Raw genomic sequence first — 15,038 nt, 5'->3', positions numbered from 1 at the left:
ATACTATGCTCGTATTACTTACAAAAGGTGTCATGTTTGAATGATGAAAGTGAGACTCAATATATGTTGTGTATTAAGAAATCGGAACCCGAAGTCCCAAACAGCTCCTTTACCCGATTGAAAGACTTTCGGGTTGGAACATAGAGGAATACAACTACAAGCTCGGACCGAGTTCCGGCTATAGATTTTTTAGTTAATTAAAAAAAATGGAAAGAATTCCCAATTAAGCCCATAAAACTACAAGGCCCATTTACCCAACCATCGGCCCACCTTACCTTCTTCCTCATACACTTTGTTCTGCTAAACTAATGGCGGTTTAGAGATTCTTTTCATCTTTTTTAGTAAAACCCTAATAAATCCTTAAAAATGGCGATATTTAGAGCCATATATTCTTCTGCTAGGAATTTCTCTTCTGCAACCGCCCGTTCATTGCGTGTTTGTGTTGTCGGCAGCGGTCCTGCTGGTTTTTACACCGCCGAGAAGGTCCTTTTCATATATATATATATATATATATTATATGTATAATATCTTTAATTCTCGAGAACTTTAAGTTGCTTCTTATATTGTATGTGATTAGGTTTCATTTACACCCGAAAAGTTAGTGTAAGAAATGAAAATTTGAAAATGTTTAAAATTTGAGGTTACATTGATGATCAGTTTTTTCTCTTTTATATACATATATATATACACGAGCATGGTACCCGCGCAATGCGGCAGCAGTAGTGGGGAAGACGGTCTGTAAGAGATTTTGGGTAGTTACATAAAAAAAACAAAAAAGTCCAAGGGCAAATCTGGTAATTCAAAGGCAGAATTACCTAATATAGAATATGCCATTTCTTTTATAAGGTATTATAGATATATATATATTATTGTTGTAGCAGTATTGATGATTAGTTTCTTATAAATGATTATTGGTTGTAGATATAGAGATTCTGTCTCTAATGTAGGTTACCTTTAGAGAAATTGATATAGTGTATATGTTTCTCGTTTTTTATACCGATTGTGGATCGAAGGAGCATTGTGGTAGTTTGTTTCGCCAAAGCGTTTGGTCATTTAGATGAACATGGAACGTTTAGGGTTTATGTTTTAATGTTTGAGATGACCATTTAAATTTCCATCTAACTAGTAGATAACAGCTCTCACGATCAACAATTTCGTTCAAATGATCAAACACCCCTGTTTGTGGATAGGGTTTTTATACGACTTAATCAAAAACATGTCACGTATTCTAAGCACTTAAGAATGTGATGACTGACATTAAGAAATTGATAAAAGTTATGGAAAAACTGTTTATTAAAACGGACCCCAAATGGAGGTTACATATGGAGTTCGAGGGTTCTAGGCTATGTTGTGTCTATTAGTTTATGATGAATATACTCATAGTTAAACATGCTTTGGGTATACGTGTTAGGTACCCTTTTCTTTATGTTTAATGTTTTGAATTAGTTCAGTTCCTTCCATGTGCTAATGACTCTTACCATCGTAAAAAGAAGTCACAATTGATTGATGACAGTTGTATGGATTAGTTTCTAGTTTTCTACCTTTGTAAATGATCAGATAGGGGAACCGAAAACCATTTCAACATTGTGTTGTACTTTTAACATATACTTTTTGGTGCTATGTAAACAAAAAGAGTTCAGGTCAATGTAATTATATCGAGTATTATTAGTCACATTTCAAAAAATCAAACAGGAACTTGAAGTCTTGAGTTTGTGTTTTAAGGCCTTATTATACTGTTATCTACAAATTGATTATGATACTGTTTCTTCTGGTACTTCTAAATTTAACCCATAGATGCTGAAAGCACATGAAGGAGCAGAAGTTGACATCATTGATAGACTGCCGACCCCATTTGGATTGGTTCGTTCCGGAGTAGCACCAGATCACCCTGAAACAAAGGTACGAGTCGCAAGAATTACAACATCTGTGATCAGTTTTGGTTGCTCTTGTTTGGCTTTTGTTGGTCTGTGCCTGGTCACTTCAATGTTAGGTTACAGCCAATTGATTATCCGCTCTAGAAGCTCTGGTTATGTTGCATGTATTTGCTGTAAAATTATCTATGTGAAGCTACATGAATATGGTAATTTATTAAGTCATCCAGGGCCGAATCTGCATGCTACTATTGAAGAAATATGAATTTTAACGATTAAGTTAGATGGAGATTAGCGTAGGGCTGAACTAATTTGTTCGTATTATTATGAGCAATATAAATTTAGTCAAAAGAATGACACCTTTAGCTATTACTGTCAGTACCCTTTTCTTTAACCTGGAGTATAATGTTAATTGATCTAGTTGACCAGAAAACTTGCAACAGATCGTAATCAACCAATTTTCCCGGGTTGCGCATAATGAACGGTGCTCATTCTTTGGGAATGTGTCTCTTGGGTCCTCCATTTCTTTGTCCGAGCTCCGCCAATTCTATCATGTGGTAAGTGACAAGGTTTGAATCTTTTCCTTTTTATAGGTTTTTGAGTTTGTATCTTTTTGTCCTTATGTCATTTGTATAATCTCAATCATATGTTATCAAGTAGGTTGTGCTTGCTTATGGTGCTGAAAGTGATAGAGCTCTTGGTATACCAGGAGAGGTATGTAATGTTATTTGTTGTTGCCTCTGCTCAACGTCAATGTAGTATAAGTGGTCGTATGCAGAACTTTCGGTTTTATGGATCTTATTCTTATCATCCATTGAAAATCTTATGACCTTATGATTTTACTATAATTCTATGCACCAATTGCAGGACTTGAATGGTGTGCACTCCGCCAGAGAATTTGTTTGGTGGTATAATGGGCACCCAGATTTCAGCAACTTGGCACCAGACTTAAAGAGCACCGACACAGCCATTGTTCTTGGCCAGGTACTTTACTACTGTCCATATATGTGAACAGGCTTGATGTTCGAGAGCGTGCATAATCATTACCATAGGTAGATCAACTTCAAGTTTGTAGCACTAGAACCCAACTTAGTTTCTTATATTTTTTACATATTAGTCACTCATTCCTATTCAGACTTTCATTTGGTATTAACAAGCGTCATTACAACTAGTTAGGATTTTTAATGTGCCATCCTAGATTTACAAATGTGCTAACACGGACAGATGGACTATTTCATTGTACAAACGTGGCTCTAATTTCCAAGGATTTTTGCTATATCCACATATTTTCGTTTAAGCCGTCGAACTTTAGTTTGTCCTGGTTTAGTCCCTGTATCTATAGTGGTGGTACAGTTCAGCACTTTAGCTGATCATTGTTGATGACGTGGGACTCCATTTTAGGGTTCCATGTCATTCTTAATTTTATTATCTTTATTTCACAATATTAGAACACTAAATGACAATATAGGGACTGAATCAGGGAAAAATAAGTGGAGTGGCTTGAATGGATATAGGGAAGTATCTTTGGTACTAATGGCATAGTTGTGGATCCAAAGGTCCATTTTAGCAGAAAACCGATATCATCACAAACTCGCAGCTGGTAATCCGTTGATTCTGAAGTTTACCCAGGATAGGAACAGATATAAATGTATGCACTGAATTAGGACAAAAAAGTTGACTGTATTAAGATGAGATATATGAAGCGGTGTAGGGTTTCAATGATACAAACCAATTTATCATTCTAAACCAGTGCGTCATCTGATTTAATTGTTCTGGTATATGTGATGCGAAAACCTTGGTTTTAAGTGTTGCATATGTTTATAGGGTAATGTGGCTCTTGATGTTGCACGGATTCTTTTAAAACCTCCTACAGAGTTGGCAATAACTGATATTGCTAGCCATGCTTTGGCTGCTCTCAAGGAAAGCTCCATAAGGTTATCATTGTTCGATAGACTGGAAACTAGCTTATGCAGTTCAATTTGGTGCCTAATATAGTAATATATATTATCTGGATTTCAGGAAGGTTTACCTTGTTGGCAGACGTGGACCAGTACAAGCAGCTTGTACAGCGAAAGAGCTACGAGAAATTCTTGGTAATTGTTGTTTGCAAATGCTCTAAGATAATAATTTTATTAATGATTGAACACATGCTGTCAGAACCATGTTAAGATTGCACTGGTTAATTATGGAGGTTAATGGTTTAAAAGCAGCATGAGAGCATAAATGGTTTGTGGTTAAAATTTGAGTTTCTGATGATAATCTGAACAAGATTTGTTGACATTACTTGTATCCTTTAAATTAGGTTAAGTATGGAAAGTGTACACCATCAGTTTTTGACGATACACCACTAAATGTGCTTTACAGGGTTTTACTGTACAACACAATAAAGCACATTTGGAGGTGTATCGTCAAAAAACTGGTGGTGTACAGATCACTTCCGAATACTCGAATAGTCTTCTTTGTTCCCTTTTTAGTATAAAGTTGCCATGAGTAGGAATTCTAAATAAAAGGAGAAACATATTTGCTAGCCATAAACTGGTATTATCATCTGATTGAGGATACAAAACTCCCTCCAAATGCAAAAACTTGACTTATTTTAATAAATTTGTTTTGAAATCTCATCAAATGTCTGATACAATGATACAGTGCTTACTACTTGTGGACCAAAATCAAAGTTACTAATGTCCATTACTGATTCCTAAGGACAAACAAGTAATGTTGTGCTACCCACTGAGGAGGATTGTTTTTGGAAAACATAAAGTGGAAGATGCTACAGTTTGGGAGATGGGAGGAAATACTAATATGGATATAATTTCTAATTACATTAATAAGTAACACTTTCTGCTTAATACAACCTATTTAAAATATTTTTGCGTGAACAGTAATCTTCACAAGATTTTATAGATTAGTATATATTTAAGGTATAGCAAATTTGAAACAAGTATGACATTGGTTAAGTCGCAAAGCACTTTTTCTTTGGACTTTGTTAGCTGGTTTTTTTATTTATAGTTTTTATTTACTATGGAGGGATACTGGGCCTTGGTTGATGCCTGTTGGCAAAATTAAATTTTTAAAATTTCAACTTTCTTTTTTTTTATTTCAAATTTATAACTAAATAATTATATATAGTTTTTGTATTTTATTAATTTCACTATGTTAACAAGTAAATGAGTTATCTGGTTAGCAGGTTGCTACATAGCTGACTTCTACCAACCTGCTTAGATTATTTCACTCTGTTTTTATGATTTTTTTTTCCGTCATGATCCTACTTTGCGTTTATTTTTTTATTTTTTTTTTTGGTTGTGTACAATCCGTTTTACCTTTAAATCATATATATAATAATAATAATTAAATAACTTTTGAATTGGTTTTCTGACTTCGATGTTATACTTTAGTTTTTCGTTTATTCGTATATTAGTTTGCAACAGTTTTTCAACTGGTTTATCCAAATAACAAAACATTCAATGTTTGTCATCCTCGACCAACGACGTTAGATTCTTTAATTTATTAGTATGTTAATTTACAAAGATTTTTTAGCAGTTTTATTTCAAATGAAAAAACAGTTAATGTCGACTATCCCCGGCCAACAGCCGGGTTTAAAACTAGTTTTTTTCATTTAAAATTTTTATGCTTGCATGGTGGCTGAGTTACACCTGTGTTTAGTTCTTACAAAACTTTGGATCTCTCATTGCAGCTATCAAGGATTTGTACGTGAACATCAAGGAAACCGATCTCCTAAAAACCTCTGCAGATGAGGTCAACTTATTTTCTTATTTTCATTTGGCTGTATAACACATTTAATGTGTTTTTATCTTTAATAGAAGTGGGAAAACAAGTGAGCCGGATGGGTTGGGTAAGATGTCAAAACAAGTCATTGTTGGAATAATTCGGGTCAGGTTGGGCTTTGTCCAAAGATTTCCCATTTGAAATTTGTAGCTTTTTATAGATAATAGTGTGTCAAATGTGGTTAATATGATTCTGTTAATTCGATAGTAAATGGATATCTTTTTGAATAAAGAATAAAATGATTATGGAGGTTTATGCATAAAATGTTAAGCGAAACACTTGGGGCTACTTTTTACTTATCGACCATTTCACTTGTTTTCTTTAAGCTATTCCTTCTTGATCTGTTTGATGTAAAACACAACCTAATTCTACTCATTTATAAGTGAATGGGAACCTTTAATTTTCTATACCGAGTTAAAAGCTGCTTTTTCTTTCAATTCATGGTCTATTTACCACCGGCGTTTTTTTAATCTATAACTGAGGTTGTTATATTGTTATTTTGCAAAGGAAGAAATGAAGACCAATCGCATACGGAGGAGGGTCTTTGAGTTGTTATCCAAGGCATCCTCATCAAGTGCATCCCGTCCAAGTCCAGGTCAACGCGAGCTGCACTTCACTTTCTTCCAGAAGCCTGAGAAGTTTCTAGAATCAAATGACCAAAGTGGCCATATTGGCGGGGTGAATTTTGAGAAGACAATACTAAAAGGTAAGATAAGTAAAAGGCTTTGTTACTGACTTTCTAATATGTATTTTTTCTATTGCATTCTTTATATAGAACTATGTTTCTTACTTATTCAATCAATTACATCTATTATTCCTATAAATTATCAAAGGGTCGTCAGATGTGTATTGTAAAAGTTGTGATGCGATATTGGATAAAGAGAATTAAATAATCACCAATAGTAGGCCAGCAATAGAACTGGTATAAAAGGTGGTGTTTGAACGTGCTTCTGCTGTTGATTGTGGAAAGGTGTAGACAACTATACCTGCACGGGGCTCTACCCGAGGATAGAGAGGCTGCTCTAGATGTTAGTAACTGATTATTTGACCTAAATAACCTGATAACTAGAAGCATGATCTATCTAAACATCAAAAACTGGTTAATGCAACTTCAAATTACCAAATAATCAGTTACAAAATGCAAATTGAAATACCATTTTACATTGTTCTTCATAAATGGTGCTTCACAGTCATTTTATTATTGCTATATATTCTGTGCAGTATCAAATTCTGAATGAAATATTGAAAATATTATTACATGTATTTTACACTTGGTTTTAAAAACATACGTTTTTCTAGTACAGAAAATTAAGAACGATCTATGTTTGTAGGAAGTGCTAGCTCTGGAAATCAGATTGCAGCAGGTACAGGAGAGTATGAGGATCTGGAATGCGGGTGAATTCCTTGTCATTTATTGTAATTTTGTGGTGAAATTGCTTTTAGTTTTATATATATTCTACATGAATTGCAAGCTTTCATTACTTTTGCTTTTCATTTATGGAAACGAGAACCTGATTGCTTGAAATCTAGAATATATACCTGAACAATAATTCTTTTGTCTGGCATTCATAATAGTTGTAGTATATTTTGTTGCAAATGAAGTCTGTTGCTTTTTACAGATTGGTACTGAAGAGCATAGGTTACAAATCTGTACCAGTTGATGGTCTACCTTTTGATCATTCCAAAGGTATGTCTGGTTGATATAATTCACACACAATTCTTGAGTAGTTGATACTTTCCCTTACTGGTAAGGCTTAGATATAATCTTGAAAAATGTCTTTAGATGAGATTAACCGTGACACGTCAGCCCACAATATTTATATGAATGGATTGATTTTGATTAATTTTTTCTCAAATGGTTAAATAAATAAGTTACCTAATAGGGAACATGTCATACGGGCTGAAGTCTGAACACATTGACAGCCTCCTGAACTTAATCCTGATTAGTGATTATCACCATCTTATAATCAGTTTTCCTTTTTTATATTTAAAAAGCGACCAAAAAAAAGTGTTTTCAGGTCAACTGACGCCTAATAAAAATGGTCATTTTGAGTTGAGACACTACGATTTGTTTGCCAACCGACCTGAACACCCCCCCCCCCCCCCCCTCTCTTTTTTTCTTTTTCTCTCTCTTTCACACACATGTTATCATCTCGGGCTCTCTTGGCTTATGGAGATTATGTTTTTTTTTCTAGGTGTGGTCCCAAATATAAGAGGGCGTGTTCTATCTTCTTCTCGTTTTGCTCAACCTGAGGGTGGCTTGTATGTATGTGGGTGGTTAAAGAGAGGGCCAACTGGAATAATTGGTACAAACCTTTATGATGCAGAAGAAACTGTAAGCAGCCACTTTAACCTGATGAGTTAAAAAATGCTTTTGAGCATGCTGATGTCATAGCCAGAAGTGGCATTTCGAACCATTCTTACGAATGAGTTTGTGTTTATTACATTTTATCGCCAACAGGAAACAGACCGCACTGGTCAAACATGTCGTAAATCGCAAAATGTGCATAAAACCTCTTAAATGTTTTTGTAAAAGTCTTTGTTTAGTGATTATAATCTGATCCCTGCTCAACCCAACCTGAACTATCCATAATACCCAGTACAAGTAATGGCCTGCGTTGACATGCTACCTAACCCGCCCATTCAGCCCATTGGTTACCTCTACTTATCTCAGTAATGAAAGACAGTTCGCAAACTATAACTATGGGTATCTGTATTGATTGGTTCAATAATTGACAGGTGGCGAGCATCTCTGACGACATTGAAAAAAGAGAGAGAATATCTACATCAACAAAGCAAGGCAGAGAGGGGCTTCTTCAATTGCTTGAAAGCAGGAAAATTCAAGTCATTACATTCAGTGATTGGGAAAAGATAGATTCTGAAGAGAAGAGGCGTGGCAGTTTAATCAGGAAACCTCGAGAAAAGTTAACAACCTGGAAAGATCTATTAGAAGTAGCCACTAGATGATTCAAAATTGCACGGTTTTTTATATTGTAACATGAGTATTACATGATTTGAACACATTAAGAAGAAATACATGCTGTAATTGGAATACCATTGTCAAATCCATTATCCAATCCAATTTCTTAGAAGTAGCAACAAGATGAAGCAAAATTACACAATTCTTTGTATTCTAACATGAATATTACATAATTTGAACTTTTTAGCAGAAATGCTGAAATTGGAATGCCATTGTTAAATCTATTATCCACGTTCTGGAAATAACTCTTTTTTGCTTAATTGTTTTTTTAGGAACCAGAAAATCTATGCAAATTTGTTGAAGCTTGACTTTGTCCATTCAACTATAATAAGATCTGCTGTTATATGTTCACCAAGTTTCAGCAGCCTTGGATCACTTGGTATCCCAGATAAGTCCACTTTTAATTATTCATGCAGGTGGCAATAGACTTGTTTACTTTTATAATTGGTTTATTCGCGCTATGTTTATGGCTTTAAAATGTCAAACCGTCTAAATGAACATACTCAAAAAGGAAATGGGTATTTGCGTTGAACAGGGTGATAGTTGCCTAAGTTGTACCTTAATGCATGTGTCAAACTGTCTGAAAAAACTTTTTTGAAAAGGAAACAATCCTAATTAATAGAATGGTTCAATAGTTGCCATACTGCACTTCAATGCACAGAACCTCCTATTTTGCTTTTGTACGAAGATTAGATAATTCATGTAGTGATACCGTTTGTTGTATTAGTATTTAGCTCTTAATTTGTTTATATAAAGGTGTCAAATATGGACAATTATCGTTATGGGTCAACCTGACCCGTCCACCTGTTGCCCAACCCATGTCTACAAGTTGTGATTGAACGGGTATAAGTCAACCACGTTCCTTATCTCCACCCTGAAATCGTTATAGGTATCTCTTTTTACTTTTTGTTTAGTGCATGAAGTCACTTTTGAGCTATAGAGAGCCAAAAAGTGTGTCGATTAGATATGTTCATATATGAGAGCCACATAACACCAAGGAGGTGGCACCATTCACATCCACTCAGCTGAAACTTTCGGGCTGTGTAACCTTACATATGTGGGCAATTGATACCCTTGTGTTACCAAAATAATAATGCAGTTGCTCTCCCATCATCCTTCATGACTTGCATCAAGTCAAGCCATCAAGGTCTACCTTTTAGAGTGTGAACAATTTTAGGTTTGAATGTGTCTTTTCAGATTGGGCCGAAACTAGTTGTTTGGGTTGGGTTGACTAGTAAAATTCCTCGCCTATTCTTTTAATAAAACAAGTTAAGGAATTTTTTATTATATATTTTTAAGAACAGCATTCTATCCTACTATTAAACTACACGTACATCTGGGTTAAAACTCAAGACTCTCGAGGAAAAAGTCTATTAATCCAAGCTACAAATTTGGAAAGTGGGACACGAACCCTGATGGAGCCTACCTATTTTCACCATTTTATCACTAAGCTCTTTATTGTTGCATTATTTGAACATGTATTAGCTGGGGAGATATTTCAGTTTAGTTTATGGGCTAAATAGCTTAATTGTATCTTTCTTGTCCAAAAATTGACCCCTGAGCCTTTCAACCATGCCATTCGATCCATAACTCTTATTGCTATACCTTTTTCCATTGGACATATACAAGAAAAGAGGAAAGCTCCCGGAAAGAAGCCATGCTACATAGCACTCTACGGAAAGAAGCTTAGTCTATCGATTAAGACTACTACTTCTTTTCTAGTAGACAGTAGAGCGATGGATTGTGAGCGGAAGCAAGTGAAAACCTCTGATGAGTATGGGTCTACGAACGTCAATCAGCCATCCCAATCACCATACTGCTAAGTATATGGGTCGACATTTCCACCTCTATACGCTTTTTTCGAGTTTCAGAAGAACCAATTTTATTGATTAGTGAATGGATGAATTGACACCTCTATTTTGATCTCATAAGTTATAGCTTTATGTTATAAATAGATTCTGTATGCCAATTTGTCTATTTTATTATATGTCATCATCATTTTTAAAAATGTAGCAAACCTTCATAAATGCGAATACAGTTTTACTTATATATATTTGGTAAAATCTGTTGGATTTACCTATTACTTTTAGGTAGTTGAAGGTTTTTATAGTGTTGATGAGACATTTGTCTGATGAGATAGTGCATCTGACCATTTAGTAAGGCATGTACTATATATAATGTCTATTGATATCAAAACCTGTACACATATGTAGGAAGTACTATAATCTCTAGATTAAAAAAAATTTGTTTCAAGAATCCCCCTTAGACTTAGCATATTATTACTAGTTTTTGTTGCAATGAGAGAGGTAAGAATTTTGATTCATTTATAAGTAATGAGGTCTTAATCTCATACAGGTGAGGTAATACTTCGAATACAATCATCTTTAGTGATGATAAATAGGCCTAAAGATAAGATTAATATGTAAGATAGACGATTGATATGTGGATTGTCATTTTTTTCTACTGCCAGTCTTTGTCATTGTTCAAGCCATATGTCTTCATAATTTTAGGTCTTTTTTAGACATACTAATTTTTTTTTGTCAATCATATTTCTTACTACGTCCTAAGTGTTTCAAATTTTATTTTCGAGTTAAATCTTCTTAACCTTGTCTGGTTATCTTACGCCAAAGTAGAGCCAGAAAACCCACATCTGGAGTAGCACCAGCCGGTATGCATTCGAAGTCAAATCCCATTATCTATTCCTTTTTCGAGCACTACTATAAGTCCCTGTCTTAAAAGTGATAAACAGGTCATTGTCTTGAAGTTAAGAAATGCTTTGATGTGCATCACATTATTGGAAGTTTGAATCGAAACACAACTCTTTAGTAGTGTTTGGAGCCCAAAATTCAACCTTCCAAATTGGAATCAAAGGTCCATAGTTCCAAATTTAAATTACATTTGCTTCCATTTTTAAATACAGGCCACAAAATTGGAGCTCCCAAAAATGCCCTCTGAGCATGTTTCCATTTTCAAGATTCCAATGTCTTATAAAGGTGTTTTGATGTACATTGTCAAAGTAATCATCGTCATCTCGATATGTTAGACTTGGGTAACCAAAGACGCATTTGAAACATTATCCACGTGGGTTTATAAGGGGTTGGCGGGTACTTGGCTCTGCCCAACCTTCTATTGCAAGTTTTGTCTATGACTGTCATTAAGAAAAAAAAGTTTATAAGCAATCGGGTTCTTCTAACCTAAATATTTGGCTTTGCTTCTAAATAATATCGCCTTAAAATAATAACATGGTACCATCGAGCCACAATTGTTACGGTTACTAGCTTTTAATATGGTACCATTGGGCAACAATTAAATGATAGTGGACGATTATTCCAACTCCAAAATTCCTATTGGGATTGAGATATATAAAAGTCTTCTAAGTATACACTTTTTCCAAGTCTTCAAGTATACACCCTTTTTTTTTATCTTATTATTTAATGGGGCCTACATGAAACGTATGTAAGGATCTTCATTGTTGTACTGACATGAATCAAATCCATTGTCTAGCAAGTATAATTGCCTTTGTTTTCATGCTTGTCATATTAATCTAATAAAATCTCGTGACACACCGGTTACCACATCTCATGAAAGTTATATTTTACTTTGACGGTGTGTTTGGATTTAACGGAATTGTTTTTTGGGAAAACTCCTACATCTAGTTGAGAATATTAGCCTAAGACTTTAAAGTCTCAAATTACTCCAAATATTAATCAATCTGTTGATAGTTATTATTTCAAAGAGTTGTTTGGTTTTTAGAATTTATAAGAATTTAGTAAACTCAAATTTTTAAACCTAATATCATAAAAAATAAAAATTCAATTTCCATTTCATTATATTTTCATACAGGGAAATTATTAATCCTCCTAACCAAATAGCCTAATAATCTTCTTAAGTATGAGATGATGATATGTGAAAAAATCATGGGACAAGATTTAGAAAAGAGAATTAGTAGATATATACCACATGTCACTTTCTTAATGTTTAAAAGAAAGATAATGATAAATCAACCTAATAGAAATTAGATTGATTATTAAGCTATTTGGTTAGGAGGATTTATCATTTTACTTTCATAAATTATAGAAATCAAAGCCACTAAAATGTTTAACATATATTTTTGTTTGTTTGAGTGCCACATGTTACTTGATGTGTGCTGAGAGATTCAGTGCCCGAAATAATGATTTCGTAAATCAGGGACCCATTGACCAAGTGGTAGTACTGGACTAGTTGCATAATTTTGGTTGGATGCCAGAAGGTTGGTCTATTTCATTTCTGGTCTGGTAGCTCCAGGCCTTGTCTTAACCATCCAACACCTTTTTAAAAGTTTAAATCAATTTCCCAGACCCAGTTAAAACAGTTCCCCATACCCACAAACTCTATACTTCTACAGTCATTTTTATTTATATAAAATATAAGTAGCCTTGCGAAAAGTCTTTTAGGGGCTGTAACAAAATATGGATAAAATGGGTTGACATCCTCTTGAAATTTTATTCTTTTAACTTGAAATTTATGATAGTGAAAAAGTAGTAGGCCTTCAATTTACTTTTTTAATCAGCCTTATGGGCAAAGATTCAATGGGTAAGTAACATCGGTAAAAATCGGTAAATCAGTTCCATGGCATCCCTTGGATCGTGTCTTTTTGGCAGGTCTTTTTGGCAAGTAGCATTGGTTTCTTCCAACGGCTCCTTTTGGCCGATTGTAGTGAATGTTGTGAGCGTATATGACTATATGTTACCGTCTTTTTTTCTTTTCTAAATTTGACAATGTGACCTCTTTTTTATAAATTGACAATGTGACCTCTTTTTTATAAATAATTTAAAAAACTTGTGCTCCACTTTAACAACTACAAATATCTTAAATCTTTCATTTTTTTCTCACTCAATCTCGGCACTTTTTTTATATCTCTACATTATCACTTTCAATCTTTCATTTTTGCTCATCAAAATGATTCTCACTAACAAAAAGATATCAAACGAGGGTTACATACCACAAAATCAACAACCATTTCACCCACCGCAACCCATCTAACAACAATACGATATGTGTGATTCATCAACTCAAACCCTCGATGCCAACATATCCCAATACTTGAATGACCAATTTTTCTACCAAAGTCAACAAAAATGATGATTTCCCCCGTGGAAGTCTCGTTGGGTTGTTATAGACTACGTAGGTCTGAGCCGATGAAGATGACGCACAACCCGACAGGCCATCTGACGATGTGTGAAACACCAATGGTGACGAAGTGGATGCACCACCTCAGCCTGTTGGTGAAAAAGGGAAACAAAAAATAAAAGTGCCATCAATCAGTTGGATTGCCAAGGATGAAGAAGTATTAACCAAATGTTACTTTCGTATCTCTACGGATCCTATCACTGGCGATCAACAGAAGTACGAATCATTTTGGAATAGGATCTTTGTACACTACAATACCCTCCAAAAAAATCATCAACGTGCGTACCATCAAGTCCACACAAAGTGGGAAAAAATGTCAACAGGTGCTGTCCAATTTTGCCGGCATCTACAATAGCATGGTAAACCTTTTCTTTCTATTTTTTTTTCTTTTTTATTTATTTTTTAATGTTTTGTTATGTTTCCATGTTTGTAGAAACTTGCTTAGGCTAGCGGTGCCGATGATGCTTATGTTTTTAAAAATCCTTTGGATGAATGGACGAGACAACACTAAAACAAGAGATTTCAACATCTTAAGGCTTGGGAAGTTGTCATATAGCATGACGAGATGGGGACCCATGCAATGTGGCGGCGACGGGTGGTGATGGTGGTGGTGGTGGTAACGATGTGGTTATTAATCTAAAAGTAATTGATGTAAATGATAGTGTAGTTATTTTATGGTTAAGGGATGTATCTGTTTCAAATAATTTTATTAAGAGTATTATAGAGATATAAGGTGTAAATATTTAAATTAATGAATAAAGAAGATAGATAGTTTTGATAAATATGGCTGATAATTATTTTAGGGATATAATGGGTATATTTAGTTTGTGAGACTGTGAGTTAAAAATGTGTTGAAAATTAAGAATATTTTAGGTATTTTAAAGGTAAAAGTTAAAAAGGGAGATAGTAGTTTGTTTTATAATAGAGTATATATAAGTTATCGTATGTCTCACCATTGGGTGATATTTCGACCGAGCCTAATACTTCAACGGCCAGCACTCGGGGAGGTGATACTACGGGTTCAACCGATGAATCGAGCCACTACACCGGAGTTCCCAATTTGAATGGGAACTCGATGCCAACACTTTTCGCAAAACACGTAACAAAGCGGATTCGGGCAAAAACAAAGACGTTTCGTTTGAATCCGTTGAAGAGTATAAAGAGGTGAATATAACACTCAAAGAAGAAAAAAGGCTCGCTCGGAAAATGAGAATGACCACCCTTGAAGAACA

The 15,038-nt window shown here is 34.6% G+C and overlaps 1 protein-coding gene across 3 annotated transcripts; it reads left to right on the top strand.

The window, feature by feature from the left end:
• Positions 1–276: 276 nt before the first annotated feature.
• Positions 277–8,861, top strand: LOC122599885 (NADPH:adrenodoxin oxidoreductase, mitochondrial). Of its 3 annotated transcripts, none has more exons than XM_043772486.1 (13): positions 292–483; positions 1,795–1,899; positions 2,315–2,428; positions 2,532–2,585; positions 2,739–2,855; positions 3,696–3,805; positions 3,891–3,964; positions 5,566–5,627; positions 6,165–6,363; positions 6,989–7,052; positions 7,277–7,344; positions 7,853–7,992; positions 8,397–8,861. In XM_043772486.1, exons 1-13 carry the CDS (start codon positions 367–369, stop codon positions 8,622–8,624), a joined length of 1,452 nt encoding a protein of 483 aa, XP_043628421.1. In that variant the 5' UTR covers positions 292–366; the 3' UTR covers positions 8,625–8,861. The 3 variants fall into 3 exon arrangements, with proteins under 3 accessions (XP_043628423.1, XP_043628421.1, XP_043628422.1); XM_043772487.1 differs by lacking the exon at positions 292–483 and adding an exon at positions 741–846; XM_043772488.1 differs by lacking the exon at positions 7,853–7,992 and having other exon boundaries at positions 277–483; positions 8,397–8,752.
• The last annotated feature ends 6,177 nt before the right edge of the window (positions 8,862–15,038 follow it).

This window comes from Erigeron canadensis, chromosome 5 (genome assembly GCF_010389155.1).
Source record: "Erigeron canadensis isolate Cc75 chromosome 5, C_canadensis_v1, whole genome shotgun sequence".
In the NCBI taxonomy this organism is placed as follows: Eukaryota; Viridiplantae; Streptophyta; class Magnoliopsida; order Asterales; family Asteraceae; genus Erigeron; species Erigeron canadensis.
This window is presented reverse-complemented; position numbering and strand designations above follow the sequence as displayed.

Excerpts from the sequence above, each read along its gene's own strand:
- LOC122599885 (XM_043772486.1), top strand. The coding sequence starts at position 367 with ATGGCGATATTTAGAGCCATATATTCTTCTGCTAGGAATTTCTCTTCT. Across the intron at positions 6,364-6,988 it reads TGAGAAGACAATACTAAAAG|GAAGTGCTAGCTCTGGAAAT; the intron begins GTAAGATAAGTA and ends CTATGTTTGTAG. Across the intron at positions 7,345-7,852 it reads ACCTTTTGATCATTCCAAAG|GTGTGGTCCCAAATATAAGA; the intron begins GTATGTCTGGTT and ends TTTTTTTTCTAG.